Source organism: Arachis ipaensis, chromosome B3 (assembly GCF_059453495.1).
Source record: "Arachis ipaensis isolate K30076 ecotype BB chromosome B3, ASM5945349v1, whole genome shotgun sequence".
NCBI classification, from domain to species: domain Eukaryota; kingdom Viridiplantae; phylum Streptophyta; class Magnoliopsida; order Fabales; family Fabaceae; genus Arachis; species Arachis ipaensis.
The window spans coordinates 9,375,777-9,392,462 of record NC_142438.1 but is presented as its reverse complement, the minus strand read 5'-3'; the positions used below and the strand labels follow the sequence as shown (position 1 = coordinate 9,392,462).

Here is a 16,686-nt window from a genome sequence, read left to right as displayed (position 1 = left end):
GGTGAATTCGTGCATACATGCAAGTGGATTTAATTATTATTGGATGTGCATAAGGAAATTTTTTATGAAAAGCGAATTAAGTAAAAAATGAAAATTTTTAATAAATTTATTAATTTATAAAAAATATATAACATTACACACATGACTTTTTGTGATTGTTTTTAATAAAAAAATAATATGTACTCTTTATTAAAAGATACAATAATACACCATACCATAATCGTCCTAAATTACGGTACTTTTCAATAATATTTGTGCATATGCATATCAAACATATCAAAATTTAAGAGATGATAATTGCATCTTTTACATTTTTTTAAATATTTTGTATAGTATAAAAAATAACCGCAACCAGTAATACAAGAATTCTCATTGAGTCTATTTATTTAAAGAGAAATACTAGATAATTATTAAAATTTATTATTTTTTGGTTATTGATTTTAGTTATTAATTCAATTTTTTTAGTTTAATAATCTAATAAAATACTTTAATTCATACGTTCAAATATTGATGTGTAACTACGGACCAAAAAAAAAAATAAATTTTAATAGTCTTTTAGTATTTTTTTTATTTAAACAAATATTAACATTGTTTTAGTTGATAATTAATAATTCATGAGCTAGTTATTACTATGTATATAACTTTATTATCTACAAGCTTAATTATATTATACATAGAAAGCTTAATTAGAATTATATAAGCTTATAATTATATTATACCAAATGTCAAAATGGTTTAGTTTTTGTCTTGAATGTGAAAAAAAAAATTAAAAATTTAAAGCAATGATCCTACTTATCAAAATATCTATAAATCAATGAGAGATTAATTAGTCTAATAGTCCCAATCACAATAAACAAAAAAGCATGTAATGAAGATTCAACCATATCACTGATTACTTTCATTAAAGATAAGTAATAATTGGCAAATTTTATGGATATACGGAAAGAGGGCTTGTTTTGGCATGTAAACCGTCACTATCATGTGGTGTGACTTTAAAGCTCTTCTGGATATTTTTCTTTAGATAATTTACATTATTAAACCAACATTCATTTAATTTTACGCAAAATAGATTGTTTTGAATGACTATGGCCTCATCTGCATGACTAAATCAAAACACTATCTTTAGATTTATTAGGATATCATGTATACATATATAAATTAAAGTATAAATTAAAATAAGTTGATTAGATTTATTAAGATATTATATAAAAATGTATATATTAAATTTGACTATTTTAATTTATGTAAAGACTTAATTAAATTTAATCTTTCTGTTTTGATTTGCATAAAGATGTGATTAAAGTGATTCACATTACGTTTTTTATTTTAAATGATTCGCATAAAATTAAATAAATGTTAGTTTAATAACCTAAATTACCCTTCCTCTTAGATAATATTTTCTGTCTCTTTTGTCTTTTTCTAGTATATAATATTAGAGAAATGTTATTTCAAAATTTATTGATTTTATTACTTACTCAACAACTCAATTATTTTAGAATAATTTTTTAATTTAATAATTAAGAATGAAAATAAGTCAGATAACTTAATAAGGACGTATAATCTAACTTGCATTTGGTTTAATCTAGTCTGACTTATCATAAAATAATTTTAAATTTAAACTAATTTAAAAACTTAATTTTGTTAATAAATCAGACTCAACACTAGTCACCAAAAAAAAAAATCAGACTCAACACTTATAAAATAGTCTAATAAGTTTATCAAATTTATTTAAGTCTGTTAAAATATAAATAAATATTTTTTTATATTTTAAATACTTTAAAAATTTAAATATTATTATAAAATTAAATTTAACATATTACATATAAATATTTTTTATTTTTTATTTTAATAAAAATTATATATATCAAATTTTTTATCAGGTTTTAAGTTAAGTCAACTCAAATTCTGTTATAAAGTTTGATTTAGTCTATTTTCACTTTTACTAACAACATATTTTATTTCATATTTTTAAATATTAATAACTAAGTGATGATATAAAATAATAAATTTTAATAATTTTTTAACATTTTTTATAATATTATTATCTAAAAAACTAATATAATTTATTATTACTAATTCTGCTCTGCTCATCTTATCTTCATCATTACAAACATTGTGCGCCTATATATAAGTATACGATCAGAACCTTCATCACGCATATATCACAGGTTATCACTTAAAACAAACCCAAAAAATAAGGCCATATATATATATCTTGATGGACTCCTTAGAGTTTATTGCTATTGTTGCTGCCATTCTCTCATTCTTCTTTATCCATACTTGGAGGTCTAATAGAAATAGCCCCGTTACTAATTGGCCCTTCTTTGGTATGCTACCAGGGGTTTTATGTAATCTTTCTGATATCCATGATCAAACAACAACCACTTTGAAGCAATGTGGAGGTACTTTTTTGTTCAAAGGTCCCTGCCTCACAAATCTCAACTTTCTCATCACCAGTGATCCTATGAATGTGCACCACATTACTAGCAAGAACTTTGACAACTACATCAAAGGCTCTGAGTTCTATGAGATTTTTGAAATACTTGGAGATGGCATCTTTAACACTGATTCCCACAAATGGAAGCATAATAGGAACATACTACATTCATTGTTCAGACAAAACTCGTTTGAGAGTTTAGTTGTGAAAACCATTCACAAGAAGCTTGAGAGTTGCTTAGTTCCACTTCTCAATAATACATCGGAACTAGGAACTGTTGTGGACTTGCAAGACATCTTTCAGAGATTCAGTTTTGACAACATCTGCTCCATAGTGTTGGGATTTGATCCTAACTCCCTTCCTAACAAGCTCAAAGAGTTCCCGGAAGTTGCATTCGAGAAAGCTTTCAACAAGATGGAGGATACAATGTTCTACCGACACATTGTCCCAAGATTTTTGTGGAAGCTTCAAAAACGGCTCCAAATTGGACAAGAGAAGAGCTATAGTGAATGTGAAAAAATAATTGACCAATTCTTGCATCAATGTATATCATCCACTTTCCAAGAGCAAAGTAAAGTCACCTGCACCAAAGATGATGATGAACCAAATTTTAACATGCTCAAAGCTATTGTGGAGGAAAGTGAAATGGAAAAAATAGATCGCAAGTTTTTAAGAGACAATGCTATTAGTCTCTTATTAGCAGGAAGGGATACAATTAGTTCAGGTCTCAGTTGGTTTTTCTGGCTAGTTTCAACCCACCCTGTTGTTGAAGCCAAGATCCTTGAAGAAATCAGAGCAAACTTCATAACCAATGAAGAAAATTGGGTCATCACTTCAAGGTTAGAAAATCTTAACAAGCTAGTTTACCTGCATGGAGCTTTGTGTGAAGCATTGAGACTTTTCCCTCCGGTTCCTTTCGAGCACAAATCTGCAGTTAAATCTGATATACTCCCCAGTGGGCATCGTGTTAATGCAAATAGTATGGTGATTTACTCTCTATACTCAATGGGAAGAATGGAACAAATATGGGGAGAAGATTGCTTGGAGTTTAAGCCAGAAAGGTGGATTTCTGAAAAGGGAAGCATCATACACATACCATCTTACAAGTTCATAGCTTTTCAAGCAGGCCCAAGAAGTTGTTTGGGTAAAAATATAAGCTTTATTCAGATGAAAATAATCGCCATTACTTTGCTGTGGAATTTTCAATTGGAGGTGGTGGAAGGGCATAATAATGTGTGCCCAAGTGTATCTGTTGTGCTTCACATGAAGCATGGCTTGAAGGTCAAGGTTACTAAAAGAGGTATTAATTAGAATATATTTAAGGGGTATCTATATATATATATGGGTCCATTATTGTTGTACGTTTTATATATCATCTTGTCATCTGTATGAGATAATTAAGTGAACAAGTAATAAGCATATTATCAGCTGTATTTCTTCGTCATCGATCTTTAACTTACAAACTTTGTATTTGATATATACATATACTAGTATTCAAAATAAAAGGCAAATAGAAGAGTTTAAAGTTTATAATATTCTTGAACCATAAGAAGAGAAACATGAAAAAATAAGAACATATATAACTGTAATAATAGTATGTCAATTTTATATTAAATTTTATATTAAAAGGCTAATAAAAATTTATCGACAATCTAGTATCTTACTAACTTCAATAGAAAAGCAATTGGCATATGATGTACTTCTTGTTACACATTTCATCTCAAATCTGAAAACAAAATTATAGATAAATTTGTTATATCTATAGTAAATATTTATATAAAAGTGTAAATCATAACATGCTATTAAAATAAAAATAATATTATTTATCTAAATATTATTAAAAACTTCTTTAAACACGACATTTGTTGTTGATGACTTTGGATTGCCATCTTTGTCTAGAATTAAAACCCTGAAGCCACTGCGACTCTTAACTCTTGACAAAGTAACATAAAGTTGTCCATAGGTGAACACTGATTTTGGCAAGTAAAGTCCTACATGTGATAATGATTGACCCTGACTCTTGTTAATGGTCATTGCAAAGCATATTGTTAATGGAAATTGTCTCCGTTGAAACTTAAATGGCAATCCTAAATTTAAAGGAATCAAGTTCATTCTTAGAATGTACACTTTATCTCCAATATTTCTACCGGTCACTACCGTCGCTCCAATTATGTTGCTGCCAAGTTCGTTAACTATTAATCTTGTCCCGTTGCATAAACCTGAAGTCTAGTCTATGTTTCGCAGTAGCATTACAGCGACTCCTGGCTTCAAAGTCAACTTGTGATTGGGTAGTCCTGAACATTTGATGTCATTTAAGAACTCTGGTGTGAACCACTCTTATTGTACATCTTCATTCTCATCAGCTTGACATGTATTAGAACTCAAATACTCCTTTTCCATCCCTGAAAAGATTGTCAAGATAAAATCGTTTACTTTCTCGACACTCTCAAGCGTGGGTGTAAGAATTGCCCTACTTTGAAAATACATGTAATCTGACATACTTTGCAACAAATTTGGATATGCAAAGTCTATCAAATGAAAGAGAGGGTCATCAATAGTTGTAATCAATAGATCATCTGAAATTTTAATTTCTGATTCATCACCAACAACAAAACCAATATTTCCATTTCTAACATCAAGTATCCAATTAACAAATCTCTTCATTTCACCTTCATCTTGATCTGAAGAAGACATTAGAAGCCTCATGTTCGTATGCAGTTTCAGAACCTTACAAAACGACCACAGATGGGATGAGTTAATAAATGATATTAATATATCGTGTCTACTCCCTTTCGGTATCACCGGAAGTATCTGTCTGAAATTACCTCCTAGAACAACAACCTTACCACCAAATAGTTGATGTGTCTTATGTTGATCGGTAACTGACATAAGATTCTTGAGCGTCCGATCAAGTGCTTCAAAGCACATTTTATTGAGCATTGGAGCTTCATCCCAAATTATTAAGCTACTTTGGATGAGCAGCTCAACCTTCAAACTGCTATAATTAATATTGCAAGTAAATTCATCAGTAATTGTAATGGGTATTGAAAATCTAGAATGAGCCGTTCTGCCACCAAATAGGAGTAAAGACGCAATTCTACTGGATGCGACATTTAAAACAATCTTTCCTCTAGACCGAATACCAGAAGAAAGTCCATTCCAAATAAATGTCTTACCACACCCACTATGCCCATAAAGGAAGTAAAAACCACCAGAGTCTGTAATAACAGCATTGAGTATCTCATCGAATACTAACCTTTGCTCATGAGTCATCTTTTGTTCCGTATATAAGTTTGTATGAGTCAACTCATTTGTGTCATATGCTAACTCCTCCTCTATTAGCTTATTCTGAAAAAGGCGAACATCAGACATCTCAGGATATGACATTGATTGATAATCTCTTAAAGATCTCGCATTGCTGTTGAGTATCTTCTCAATCTCAAAAAGGCAGAAGTTTTTCAATTTGTCATCAGTCATATTTAGTCCTAGTAAAAGCACATGGTGGTTTTATGAAATATTTAATAAGTAATTCCAAAATAAAACTATTAATATTATTAATAAAAATAAAAATAATAAGAGAATACAATCTTGATATTAAAAAAAGACGTAGTAAAATACCTTGATTTTTCAAAACTTTTCTCCTCTCATATAGTATTCCATCAGCTAATAACATTCAAGTTGCATTTCAAACACGCTCTGGATTGCTAATGCTATTAAATATCAGTAGTATTGTAAATAATTTTTTCAATTGATGACCAGATGCAAGTTCAGCTACCTCATTAATAGGTGTAATGAATTTTCTATCATCGCATAGTAGTCCCATAGAATATCAAGCATCTTGGAAGCTAGAATATGTAATTTCATTAACTGTCCTAATAGACTCATATGTTGTGCAACCTCTCTGAACAACTAACAAAATTCTCATATAATAAATATTACTTGTACCCGATGGAACATAGTTTAACCTCCCGATATAATACTCTTGTTTGCGTGGATGTCATTCCCTTGCTTCTCTATCATAAACAAATTGATTTGGAAATTCAGTATATGTCAAAATTTGACCTTATTCAAATTTTTTATTGGCCTCCATCCATGCTAAGAACATCGTACATTTTTTTTTCTCTTCTTCCACGATTTTCTGAAGATCATCATCGTCTTTAAAGATGATATTTTGCTCTCCAGGCAAATGAAAGGTTAATCTCATCACTGAAGACCAATCTAATTCAATTTGTGTGCTATAATGAATCTATAATAATTATATAGCATATACCAAAGATTGTTTTTAATAGACCAATTGAAAATTTAAATGTTTGATCTTTAGGTAATAAAAGCATATTAACATAAGCTGGCTTTGTAACTGGTCGATATTATTTAATGTTTGTTGAAGCTGTTGTTGACTTGTTTGATGACATATGCTATCATATACTCCACGTGTGATACCCGAATTACTAATACTATTAATATTGGTACATTGTTCTTTTTCACCTACAAAGTGTGGATTAGTAGTTGGAGATCTTGGTCGATATGGTGTTGGGTTATTACTTAAATAAGATAATTCGAGACATTAGTTTTGAACAGATTTTCTGTTAAAGTTTATAATTGAATAAATGGTAGGAAAATCAAAATACATAAAGTGGATGCATATTCACATAAGCAAGTTTTAGAAAAAAAATTCATCCAAAAATCAACCTGTATTGATGCTGCTATTTGTAATGTCCAACAACACCGATTCAAAATGCACACCATTGGAACTATCACTCGGATTTCCTGTAAATTTTTTATAAACAAATTTAATAAAATATTACGAAGACAATATAAACTAATAATTTATTACTTGTCAATAGCTAAATAATGTATAGAAAATATTGTAATTTTCTTTTCATTCTCATTTATTTAATTACGTAAATATATTTTACGAAAAATAATATATATTTTTTCACAAAAATTTCTTTTTTTAAATAAATATAAGTTTAATCTCCCAGTCAATAAATTCAACTAATAGTTAAAATCTTTTTATTCATTTCTTTGAATAAAGAAATTGAAAATGAATAGCTTATAATTAAAAAGAGAGAAAAAGATGAAAGCACCTCTATTGTTGTACAGAGACAATCTAAAAAATAACAATGTAAATAGAGTAAAGAGAAAGTTATAAATGTGACAAATAAAAAAATTAAATTTAAAAATCGAAACAGTTCACTTAATTAGAAATTAGTATTAGAATTTCAAATTTCAATTTTTTAAATAGAGTTTACTAATTAGCTAGTGCAAATTTTAAATTTTTAAATAAAATTTTTTAATTAAAATGTTCGTTGTTCATCAGGAATATAGAAATTTGTTAATTTAAAAATAATTTTATTAGTTTCATCATAAATAGTGTCAATCCTATTATTTGTCAATAAAAATAAATAAAATTAAATACAATCTAAAAATTAATAACCTTATAAATTACGTAAATTTAGAAAAAATATTTAAAAAGAGAAAAAAATGAAAGTACTTCTATTGTGCAGAAACAATTTAAAAGATAACAATATAAATTGAGTAAAGAAAAAATTTATAAATGTGGCAAGTAAACAAATTTAAATTTAAAAATCGAAACGGTTAAGAAGTCACTTAATTAGGAATTAGTATTAGAATTTCAAATTTTAAATTTTTAAATAAAATTTTATAAATTAATTCAATTTTGTCGGAGTAACATTAGAAACAGAATTAAATATAGAAAAATGTCAAATTAAAATTTTCTTTTAAATAGTATAAATAACCGCACATTTTAATAAGACTGGTAATTCTATTTACTTTAATATAATCTTTTGTAATTAGCATAATAACTTATAAATTATATAAAATTTTAAAAAATATTCTCAAACCCAATTGCTTACTTAAAAATTCAAAAAAAAAGTTTATTTGAATTTAAATTTAAAATTTTAAACATAATACTTTAATTAAAAATTATAATTAGATTTTTTTAAAAAATAAATACACATTAAAAATCAATAACTAACTTAATTATATCAATAATAATTCATATGAGAAATTTATAACTTTATGACATTAAATACTAAATTAGAAATTAATAGAATATCAACAGTGTGAATCGAATTAAAAATAAAATCATAAGTAATAACCAAATAACTTCAATTTATATTTAAAAAAATTCTAAATTCCGAACATAAAAATCCAAAAGAACCAAAAGAAAAATAACAACTCAAGAAAAGACAATGTTTCCACCAAAACAAACATATGCTTGGCATTATTTTATTAGATATACTCTAAAAGGGATTCTAAAACATGTGCATCCAAATTCTCAACTCTCAAGTTTCATTCTCAATCGTGATCTTCTTATAAGTTGAGGTATCTCCTTGCACCTTCGAATCTTCCGACTCCGAGTATAGTCGCTTGGTTGGTGTAAAAGCATTTTCCAATACTTCGAATTCATCATTGTCTGCAACTTCATTGGAGAATTTAAGTAACAAATTCTATACAAAATACTACGTTAAATTAAAGACTTCCTTCTCACCTTTGATTTTATCTCAATAATATTTTTTTAATAAAATAAAGATCTAACTTTGAGAAAATAAACAAACAAAAAATTCATTTTTTTAACAAATACCTCAACACTTTCTACTTTTTTCCCTTCAATGATTGATGAAGCCTTTGAAGTTGGAAACAAACCACCGGTGTAGTCAACATCCTAAAATTATAATTAGTTATTAATTATTATTTATAAATTAGATACTACTAATGATCAAGGAAGAGAAAAATAAACTTCTTTTTAACGGAGAGTACACTTATAGCTGTACTCACAATTTGAATAGAGTGAGTTTTTTTGAATTTATTTATAAGGTCCACATTATGAGTCATCTTCTTAACTTTATAAAAAGGTGAAAAATGTGGATTATCAGATATTTAAACTTCAACAATGAAGAGAAAGATCTTATCTATTAGATTGAGAAAAAGTGTAGGTGTATCCGATAGATCTCCTTTCTGCATGGTATTACATAATATATTAATAATAAATAATATAAAAATTAACATTAAAAATATTTTCACTAATATTTTTAGAAATAAATATTAGTTAGAACTTACCAATAGAAGTGGATCAAGTATCTCTACACAAAAATCAAAGCACAATTAGATGGGAATAAACAAACAAATTTAAAATATAAATAATATAAATTTAAAATAAAATAAAAAAATATTAGTAGAAAACTCACGTTTTCATCCAACCAAACCATCTCAATTGAGTATGACAACGAAGAATTATCGTAATTTTATAGCGTCCATAACCGTATCACTCGTATACGTACACACAAATTGTCGATTGTAGGTTTGATTTCTGCGATTTTGTAAATAGCATCCATTGGAATAAGTAGAGAAATTTTAGACTTTGGATGTATGTAAAGAAAGGGTTTGATGTACTTTAAATTGTGGTGCTACACATATCTCATAACTTATATTTTTATAGTTGACTCATAGCTAAAATTTTTTAAATTTGATTGATTTTAATTTAAATTTGAATTAAAGTAAATAAATATATTAACAATTTTTAAAATTCTAAATTAATGTAAATATATATTTAAATTTAGGTATGTAGCTGTAATTTTTGAAAAAAATCTATAAAAATTTAAAAAATAGTGCTAAAAAAATCAACAAATTTTTAAAAAATAGTATTAAAATTTAAAAAATAACAACTTAAGTAAAATAATTTAAAATTTAAAAAATAACAACCTAAGTATAACAACCCAAATAAATAATTTAAAATTTGAAAATAACAACCTAAGCAAATAATAATTTATAATTTATAAATATAAATCTAAAAATTTCTAGTGACGACACCTAAGCAAATAGACTTCCAGACTCAACGTATGAACACCACGTCAGCATATGAGCTCTCCATTTGTATTACTATAAAGATAAAGATAAAGATATAATTGGTGTAACTATCTACTTGTGTTGGAGGAATATGATGACGGGAGGCTTTAATCAGACAGGAGTGCTAGGTAAACAATGACTATTTTGAACAATATGAACAATCACCAATCAAATGAAAATACAATACACCCTAATTTAATACTACTAATTAAATTTACTTTTTTAATCTTATTAATTCACATTGTTTATACATTGTTCAAAAATATTGTTGGTTACCTATACTTTTTCTAATAAGATTTATATATTGTTGGTCATCCGAATTATATGTTGTTTTTGACCATTAGATCATTAATATTTTAAAATATAGAATAAAGTATGTTATTAAATTATTAAATTAAAAATATTAAATTAAAAAATTAAATTAATAAAAAATAATAAATTATGATGCTTCTAATATTTCTCTTAAGTAATAATGTGTTGGGTAAAATAAAAAAGATAATAATCTTTTATAATTTATAAAAAAGTTGAGTAATAGAAATAATGTTTCATAGGAGAAAAAAATACTATTACCAATAGAAAGAGTAATTGGTAAAAAAAATAAATTCTTTTAATATATATGTCTTTTTACAATGAATAAGTTATAAAATATAAAAATAAGTAAAATAAAAAAAAATTATATTTTTTTAATAAATTAAAAAAATATTTACGATTATATAATTGATGGTGGATATAACTATTAGATAATAAATTACAAAAAAATATTAATAGAAATATTAAATTTGATTATAAAATATAAAAAATATAAATAATAAATAAAAATTTAAAATTTAAAATCAAAATATTTAAGATAAAAAAAATAAAGAAAAAATTTTGGTAAATAACGACTTAAATATTAATATGATAAAAAAATTGAATCAAATTTGAATTAATTAAATTAAATCATTGATATAAAAAATTAGTTATAATTATTTGACTCAATAAAATAAGTTAAATAAATAAAAGATATCTTATAAATATGGTATGTAAAAATTATAACATTTTTAAAAATTATTAATCAAAATACATAAGAGACAAAAAAATTAATGCAAGTTAAAATAAAATAATTTATTTATTATAGTTAAATCAAATAATTAATATAATTGATTAGTTATAGTTAATGTCGTTAAATAAAATATTAAAAAATTTGATATTTATCTAAATCAAATTAAATAAATAATTAATTATAATATATATTTTTAAAAATTATTAATTAAAAAATATAAGGCAAAAAAATTAATGTAAATTAAAGCAAAATCAATTTATTTATTTCAGTCAAATCAAATAATTAATATAACTAATTAGTTATAGTTAATATGGTTAAATAAAATATTAAATAATTTGATATCTATCTCAATTAAATAAAAATTAATATAATTAATTAGTTATAATAAATAACTTAATGTGGTCAAAAAAATATTCAATAATCTAATATTTTTTCGATCAAATCAAATAAATCATTAATTGTTTTGGCATTTAAATCGTTGCTAATGTGGTATGAATTTTAAATTTCTTTCTATTCATATCTTCTGACTTCGATTGTATCTTTTTTTCGAGTTGTATATTAAAATTAATTATTAAAATAAAATAATATATTAAATATAAAATATACGTTAAAAATAAAATAAATAAATAATAAGTAATTTTGATAAGTAATTTTGGTGTATAAATATTTTTTTTTTCAGTATAATATTATCTTTATTAGAAGCATTGTGCGCCTATATAAGTTTAGCATTGTCAGAAACCTCGTCAATGGTCATGCATATAGATCTTGATGGACTTCTTAGAGCTTATTGCTATTCTTGCAGCCATTGTCTCATTCTTCTTTATCCACACATGGAGGTCTAATAGAAATAACCGCCTCACCAATTGGCCCTTCTTTGGTATGCTTCCAGGGACTTTATGTAATCTTTCCAATATCCATGATCACACAACAACCAATTTGAAGCAATGTGGAGGTACTTTTTTGTTCAAAGGCCCCTGGTTCACAAACCACAACTTTCTCATCACCAGTGATCCTATGAATGTGCACCACATTACTAGCAAGAACTTTGACAACTACATCAAAGGCTCTGAGTTCTATGAGATCTTTGAAATACTCGGAGATGGTATCTTTAACACTGATTCCCACAAATGGAAGCATAATAGGAACATACTACATTCATTGTTCAGACAAAACTCGTTTGAGAGTTTAGTGGTCAAAACCATTCATAAGAAGCTCCACAGTTGCCTAGTTCCACTTCTCAATGATGTATCAGAATCAGGAACTGTTGTGGACTTGCAAGACATCTTTCAGAGAATCAGTTTTGACAACATCTGCTCCATAGTGTTGGGGTTTGATCCTAAATCCCTTCCTAACAAGCTCATCGAGTTCCCGGAAGTTGCTTTCGAGAAAGCTTTCAACATGATGGAGGATGTAATGTTTTACAGACACATTGTCCCAAGATTTGTGTGGAAGCTTCAGAAATGGCTCCAAATTGGACGAGGGAAGAGCTACACTGAATGTGAAAAAATAATTGACCAATTCTTGCATCAGTGTATATCATCTACATTCCAAGAGAAAAGCAAAGTCAATTGCACCAAAGATGATGATGAACCAACATTTAACATGCTCAAAGCTCTTGTGGAGGAAAGTGGAATGGAACAAATAGATCGCAAGTTTCTAAGAGACAATGCATTGACTCTGTTAGCAGCAGGAAGGGATACAATTAGTTCAAGTCTCAGTTGGTTTTTCTGGCTAGTTTCAACCCACCCTGTTGTTGAAGCCAAAATCCTTGAAGAAATCAGAGCAAACTTTATAACCAAAGAAGAATATTGGCTCATCACTTCAAGATTAGAAAATCTTAACAAGCTAGTTTACCTGCATGGAGCTTTGTGTGAAGCATTGAGACTTTTTCCTGCAGTTCCTTTTGAGCACAAATGTGCAGTTAAATCTGATGTACTCCCTAGTGGACATCGTGTTAATGCAAATACTATTGTAATTTACTCTCCATATTCAATGGGAAGAATGGAACAAATATGGGGAGAAGATTGCTTGGAGTTTAAGCCAGAGAGGTGGATTTCTGAAAAGGGAAGCATCATACACATACCATCTTACAAGTTCATAGCTTTCAATGCAGGCCCAAGAAGTTGTTTGGGTAAAAATATAACCTTTATTCAGATGAAGATCATCGCCATTGCTTTGCTCTGCAATTTTCAGTTTGAGGTGGTGGAAGGGCATAATGTGTGTCCATGTGTTTCTATTATTCTTCACATGAAACATGGCTTGAAGGTCAAGGTTACTAAAAGAGGTATTAATAATTAGATTTAGGGGCATCTACATGTTATGGACTCCATTATTCTACGAACATTATATTTCATCTTACAAAAATGTTATTTGTACATTAAAGTCGGCTATTAAAATCAGCCACCAATATATTTGTGTATAAATACATGTATAGTTTAATTTATTTTCGAAATGTATTTATATTCTATATTTTATACTGTTGAGTCTGCAGCGGAATTTTGACTTCTAATAGCTACAAAGTAATATGAAATTGAACACTACTCACAATAATGCACTCGCTATATAATTACTAAAGAGAAAAAAAAAAGGAAAGAAAATGAATAATTGCTATGGATATGTGAATTCCTTTGATTTTTATTTTTTTTTTTTGAATTGAATACATTTTGATTTCACTCATTTATATAGTTTTTTAACTTCTATAAATAAAATAGTTTCCTATAAAAGCTCTTTAACTATCCACCATTTTCTCTCTTCCATCCTTTATTTGCCTCCTTTGTTTTCTCTCTTCCGTTCTTTTATTCTCACAATTCTCCACCTCGTTCACAATTTGAAATCTACTCAAATTTTGGACGATCAAAGTATAGTATTCATATCTGGTTGCGTCAATTTTACAGTGACTGCCTACGTACCCTTGTTCAGGATCAAACCAATCGTAGTTCCTCTATTTCTCCATGTAATGCCTAACATGAAGCAATATTGAGCAATTCCAAACAGTGTTGGAACTTGTTTCCTGACACTACTTTAGTCAACATATCAGCAGGGTTTTCATCTGTGTGTACTTTTATAAGAGAAATGTTACCTTTCTCTATAACATCGCGCACGAAGTGATATCTTACATCAATATGCTTGGTACGAGCATGATGAACCTGATTTTTAGCCAAATGAATTGCACTTTGACTATCACAACTCAGATTCACGCAATCTTGCTTCAACCCCAAATCATCTAGAAGACCCCTTAGCCACAATGCTTCTTTCACCCCTTCTGCTACTGCCATGTACTCAGCTTCTGTAGTAGATAGTGCCACTGTAGCTTGTAACATCGATCGCCAACTAACTGGAGCACCTTGTATTTTATATACATAACCAGTCATAGAACGTCTTCTATCTAGATCACCAGCATAATCAGAATCAACAAAGCCGCTAATTTGACATGATTTTCCACTAAAGCATAAACCTGTGTCAATGGTACCCTTCAAGTATCTTAATATCCACTTGACTGCTTCCCAGTGTGCCTTACCCGGGTTTGCCATGAACCTGCTAACAACACTGACTGCCTGTGAAATATCTGGGCGTGTACACACCATAGCATACATTAGGCTACCGACTGCACTAGCATAAGGTACATTTTCCATGTAAGCCTTATCCTCTGCTGTTGTGGGAGATTGTTTACCAGAGAGCCTAAAATGTGGAGCCAACGGCGTTACCACCGATTTAGCATTTTTCATTTCAAATCTTTCAATGACGCGCTCAATGTATCCTCTTTGGCTCAAGAACAATTTTTGGCTTGATCTCTCTCTTTTAATTTCCATGCCTAATATTTTTCGTGCAGCACCCAAGTCTTTTGTTTCAAATTCTTTACCAAGTTGAACCTTTAACATATCTATCTCTACCTTGCTCTTAGAGGCAATAAGCATGTCATCCACATACAATAGAAGATAGATATAATCACCTCCAGGAAGCTTACGAATGTATACACAACAATCATAATTACTTCTGGAAAAACCTTGTTTTAACATAAAGGAGTCAAATCGCTTATACCATTGCCGAGGAGATTGTTTTAATCCATATAGCGATTTCCTCAAGCGACATACCTGACTTTCTTTACCCTCAACCTTGAAACCCTCAGGTTGATACATGTAGATTTCTTCCTCTAAGTCACCGTGTAAGAATGCAGTCTTCACGTCTAGTTGTTCCAACTCAAGATTACCATGAGCGACAAGACTTAAAAGCACCCGTATGGAAGTGTGTTTCACCACAGGAGAAAATATCTCATTGTAATCAACACCTTCTTTCTGTGCAAATCCCTTTGCTACTAACCTAGCTTTGAATCTTGTACCATCTGACTTAGTAGGATCTTCTTTTCTTTTATACACCCACTTACAACCAATTGCAGTCTTTCCCACGGGCAATGGGACCACATCCCATGTCTTGTTCTTATGAAGAGATTGCATCTCTTCCTCCATAGCGACCAACTAACTTTCTCTATCTTTGTCTTTGATAGCATGTTTGAAGGTGACCGGCTCATCATCCTCCACTGAGAGTGCATAATCTACCAAGTTTAGCTGCCCATAATGTCTCAAAGGCTTGTCTGACCCGAACTTCTGAACAAATTTATAATTCCTCTTTGGCCTAGTAGATGCCAAAGAATCCTGCTGCTGCTGTTGTAATGCATGTGCATTTTCTCGCTGAATTTCCTCATGATCAAGTTCATCCTCTGCGTCATCTCGAGTAGCATTAGGATGCTCCACCTGAACATTATTAGAGTCTATTTGTTGGTATTTAGACTCTATCTCCACCACTTGAGTATTTGAACTTTTTCCAACATCACCATCATCTAGCACCACATCTTTAGACAAAGCTACCATAGATTGTTCATCAAAGGTAACATCCCTGCTAATTACAAACTTAGAATCATTTACACTCCAAAGGCGATAGCCTTGAACCCCTCTTGGATACCCCAAAAAGATTGCCTTCTTAGCTCTATCATCAAGCTTATTATCTTTGACATGATAATAGGCTGTGCATCCAAAGACTCTGAGTTTCTCGTAATCTGCATGTTCTCCTGACCATACCTTATAAGGTGTGTCTCCATCTAGAGAAGAATGTGGGGATCGATTCACTATGTAGCAAGCTGTAGCAACCGATTCTGCCCACCATTCTCTGCCTAACCCGGAATTAGAGTGCATACACCTTGCCTTCTCAAGTAGCGTACGATTCAGTCGTTCGGCGACTCCATTCTGTTGTGGTGTTTCTCTAACTGTCCAGTGTCTTGTAATGCCTTCTCGGTCACAGAACTCCTTGAAAGCCCCATCCGTGTACTCTGTGCCATTATCAGATC

General features: G+C 29.0%; 1 protein-coding gene and 2 pseudogenes across 1 annotated transcript; 2 read left to right on the top strand and 1 right to left on the bottom strand.

Moving 5' to 3' along the window:
• The first annotated feature begins 2,218 nt into the window (after window positions 1-2,218).
• On the top strand, window positions 2,219-3,748 carry LOC107632236 (alkane hydroxylase MAH1 pseudogene; annotated as a pseudogene).
• Window positions 3,749-4,774: 1,026 nt separating this feature from the next.
• LOC110269352 (uncharacterized) lies at window positions 4,775-5,914 on the bottom strand. Its single transcript, XM_021117139.1, has one exon. The coding sequence runs from the start codon at window positions 5,912-5,914 to the stop codon at window positions 4,775-4,777; it is 1,140 nt and encodes a 379-aa protein (XP_020972798.1).
• A 6,202-nt stretch (window positions 5,915-12,116) lies between these two features.
• On the top strand, window positions 12,117-13,646 carry LOC107632237 (alkane hydroxylase MAH1 pseudogene; annotated as a pseudogene).
• The last annotated feature ends 3,040 nt before the right edge of the window (window positions 13,647-16,686 follow it).

Excerpts from the sequence above, each read along its gene's own strand:
- LOC110269352 (XM_021117139.1), bottom strand. The coding sequence starts at position 5,914 with ATGACTGATGACAAATTGAAAAACTTCTGCCTTTTTGAGATTGAGAAG.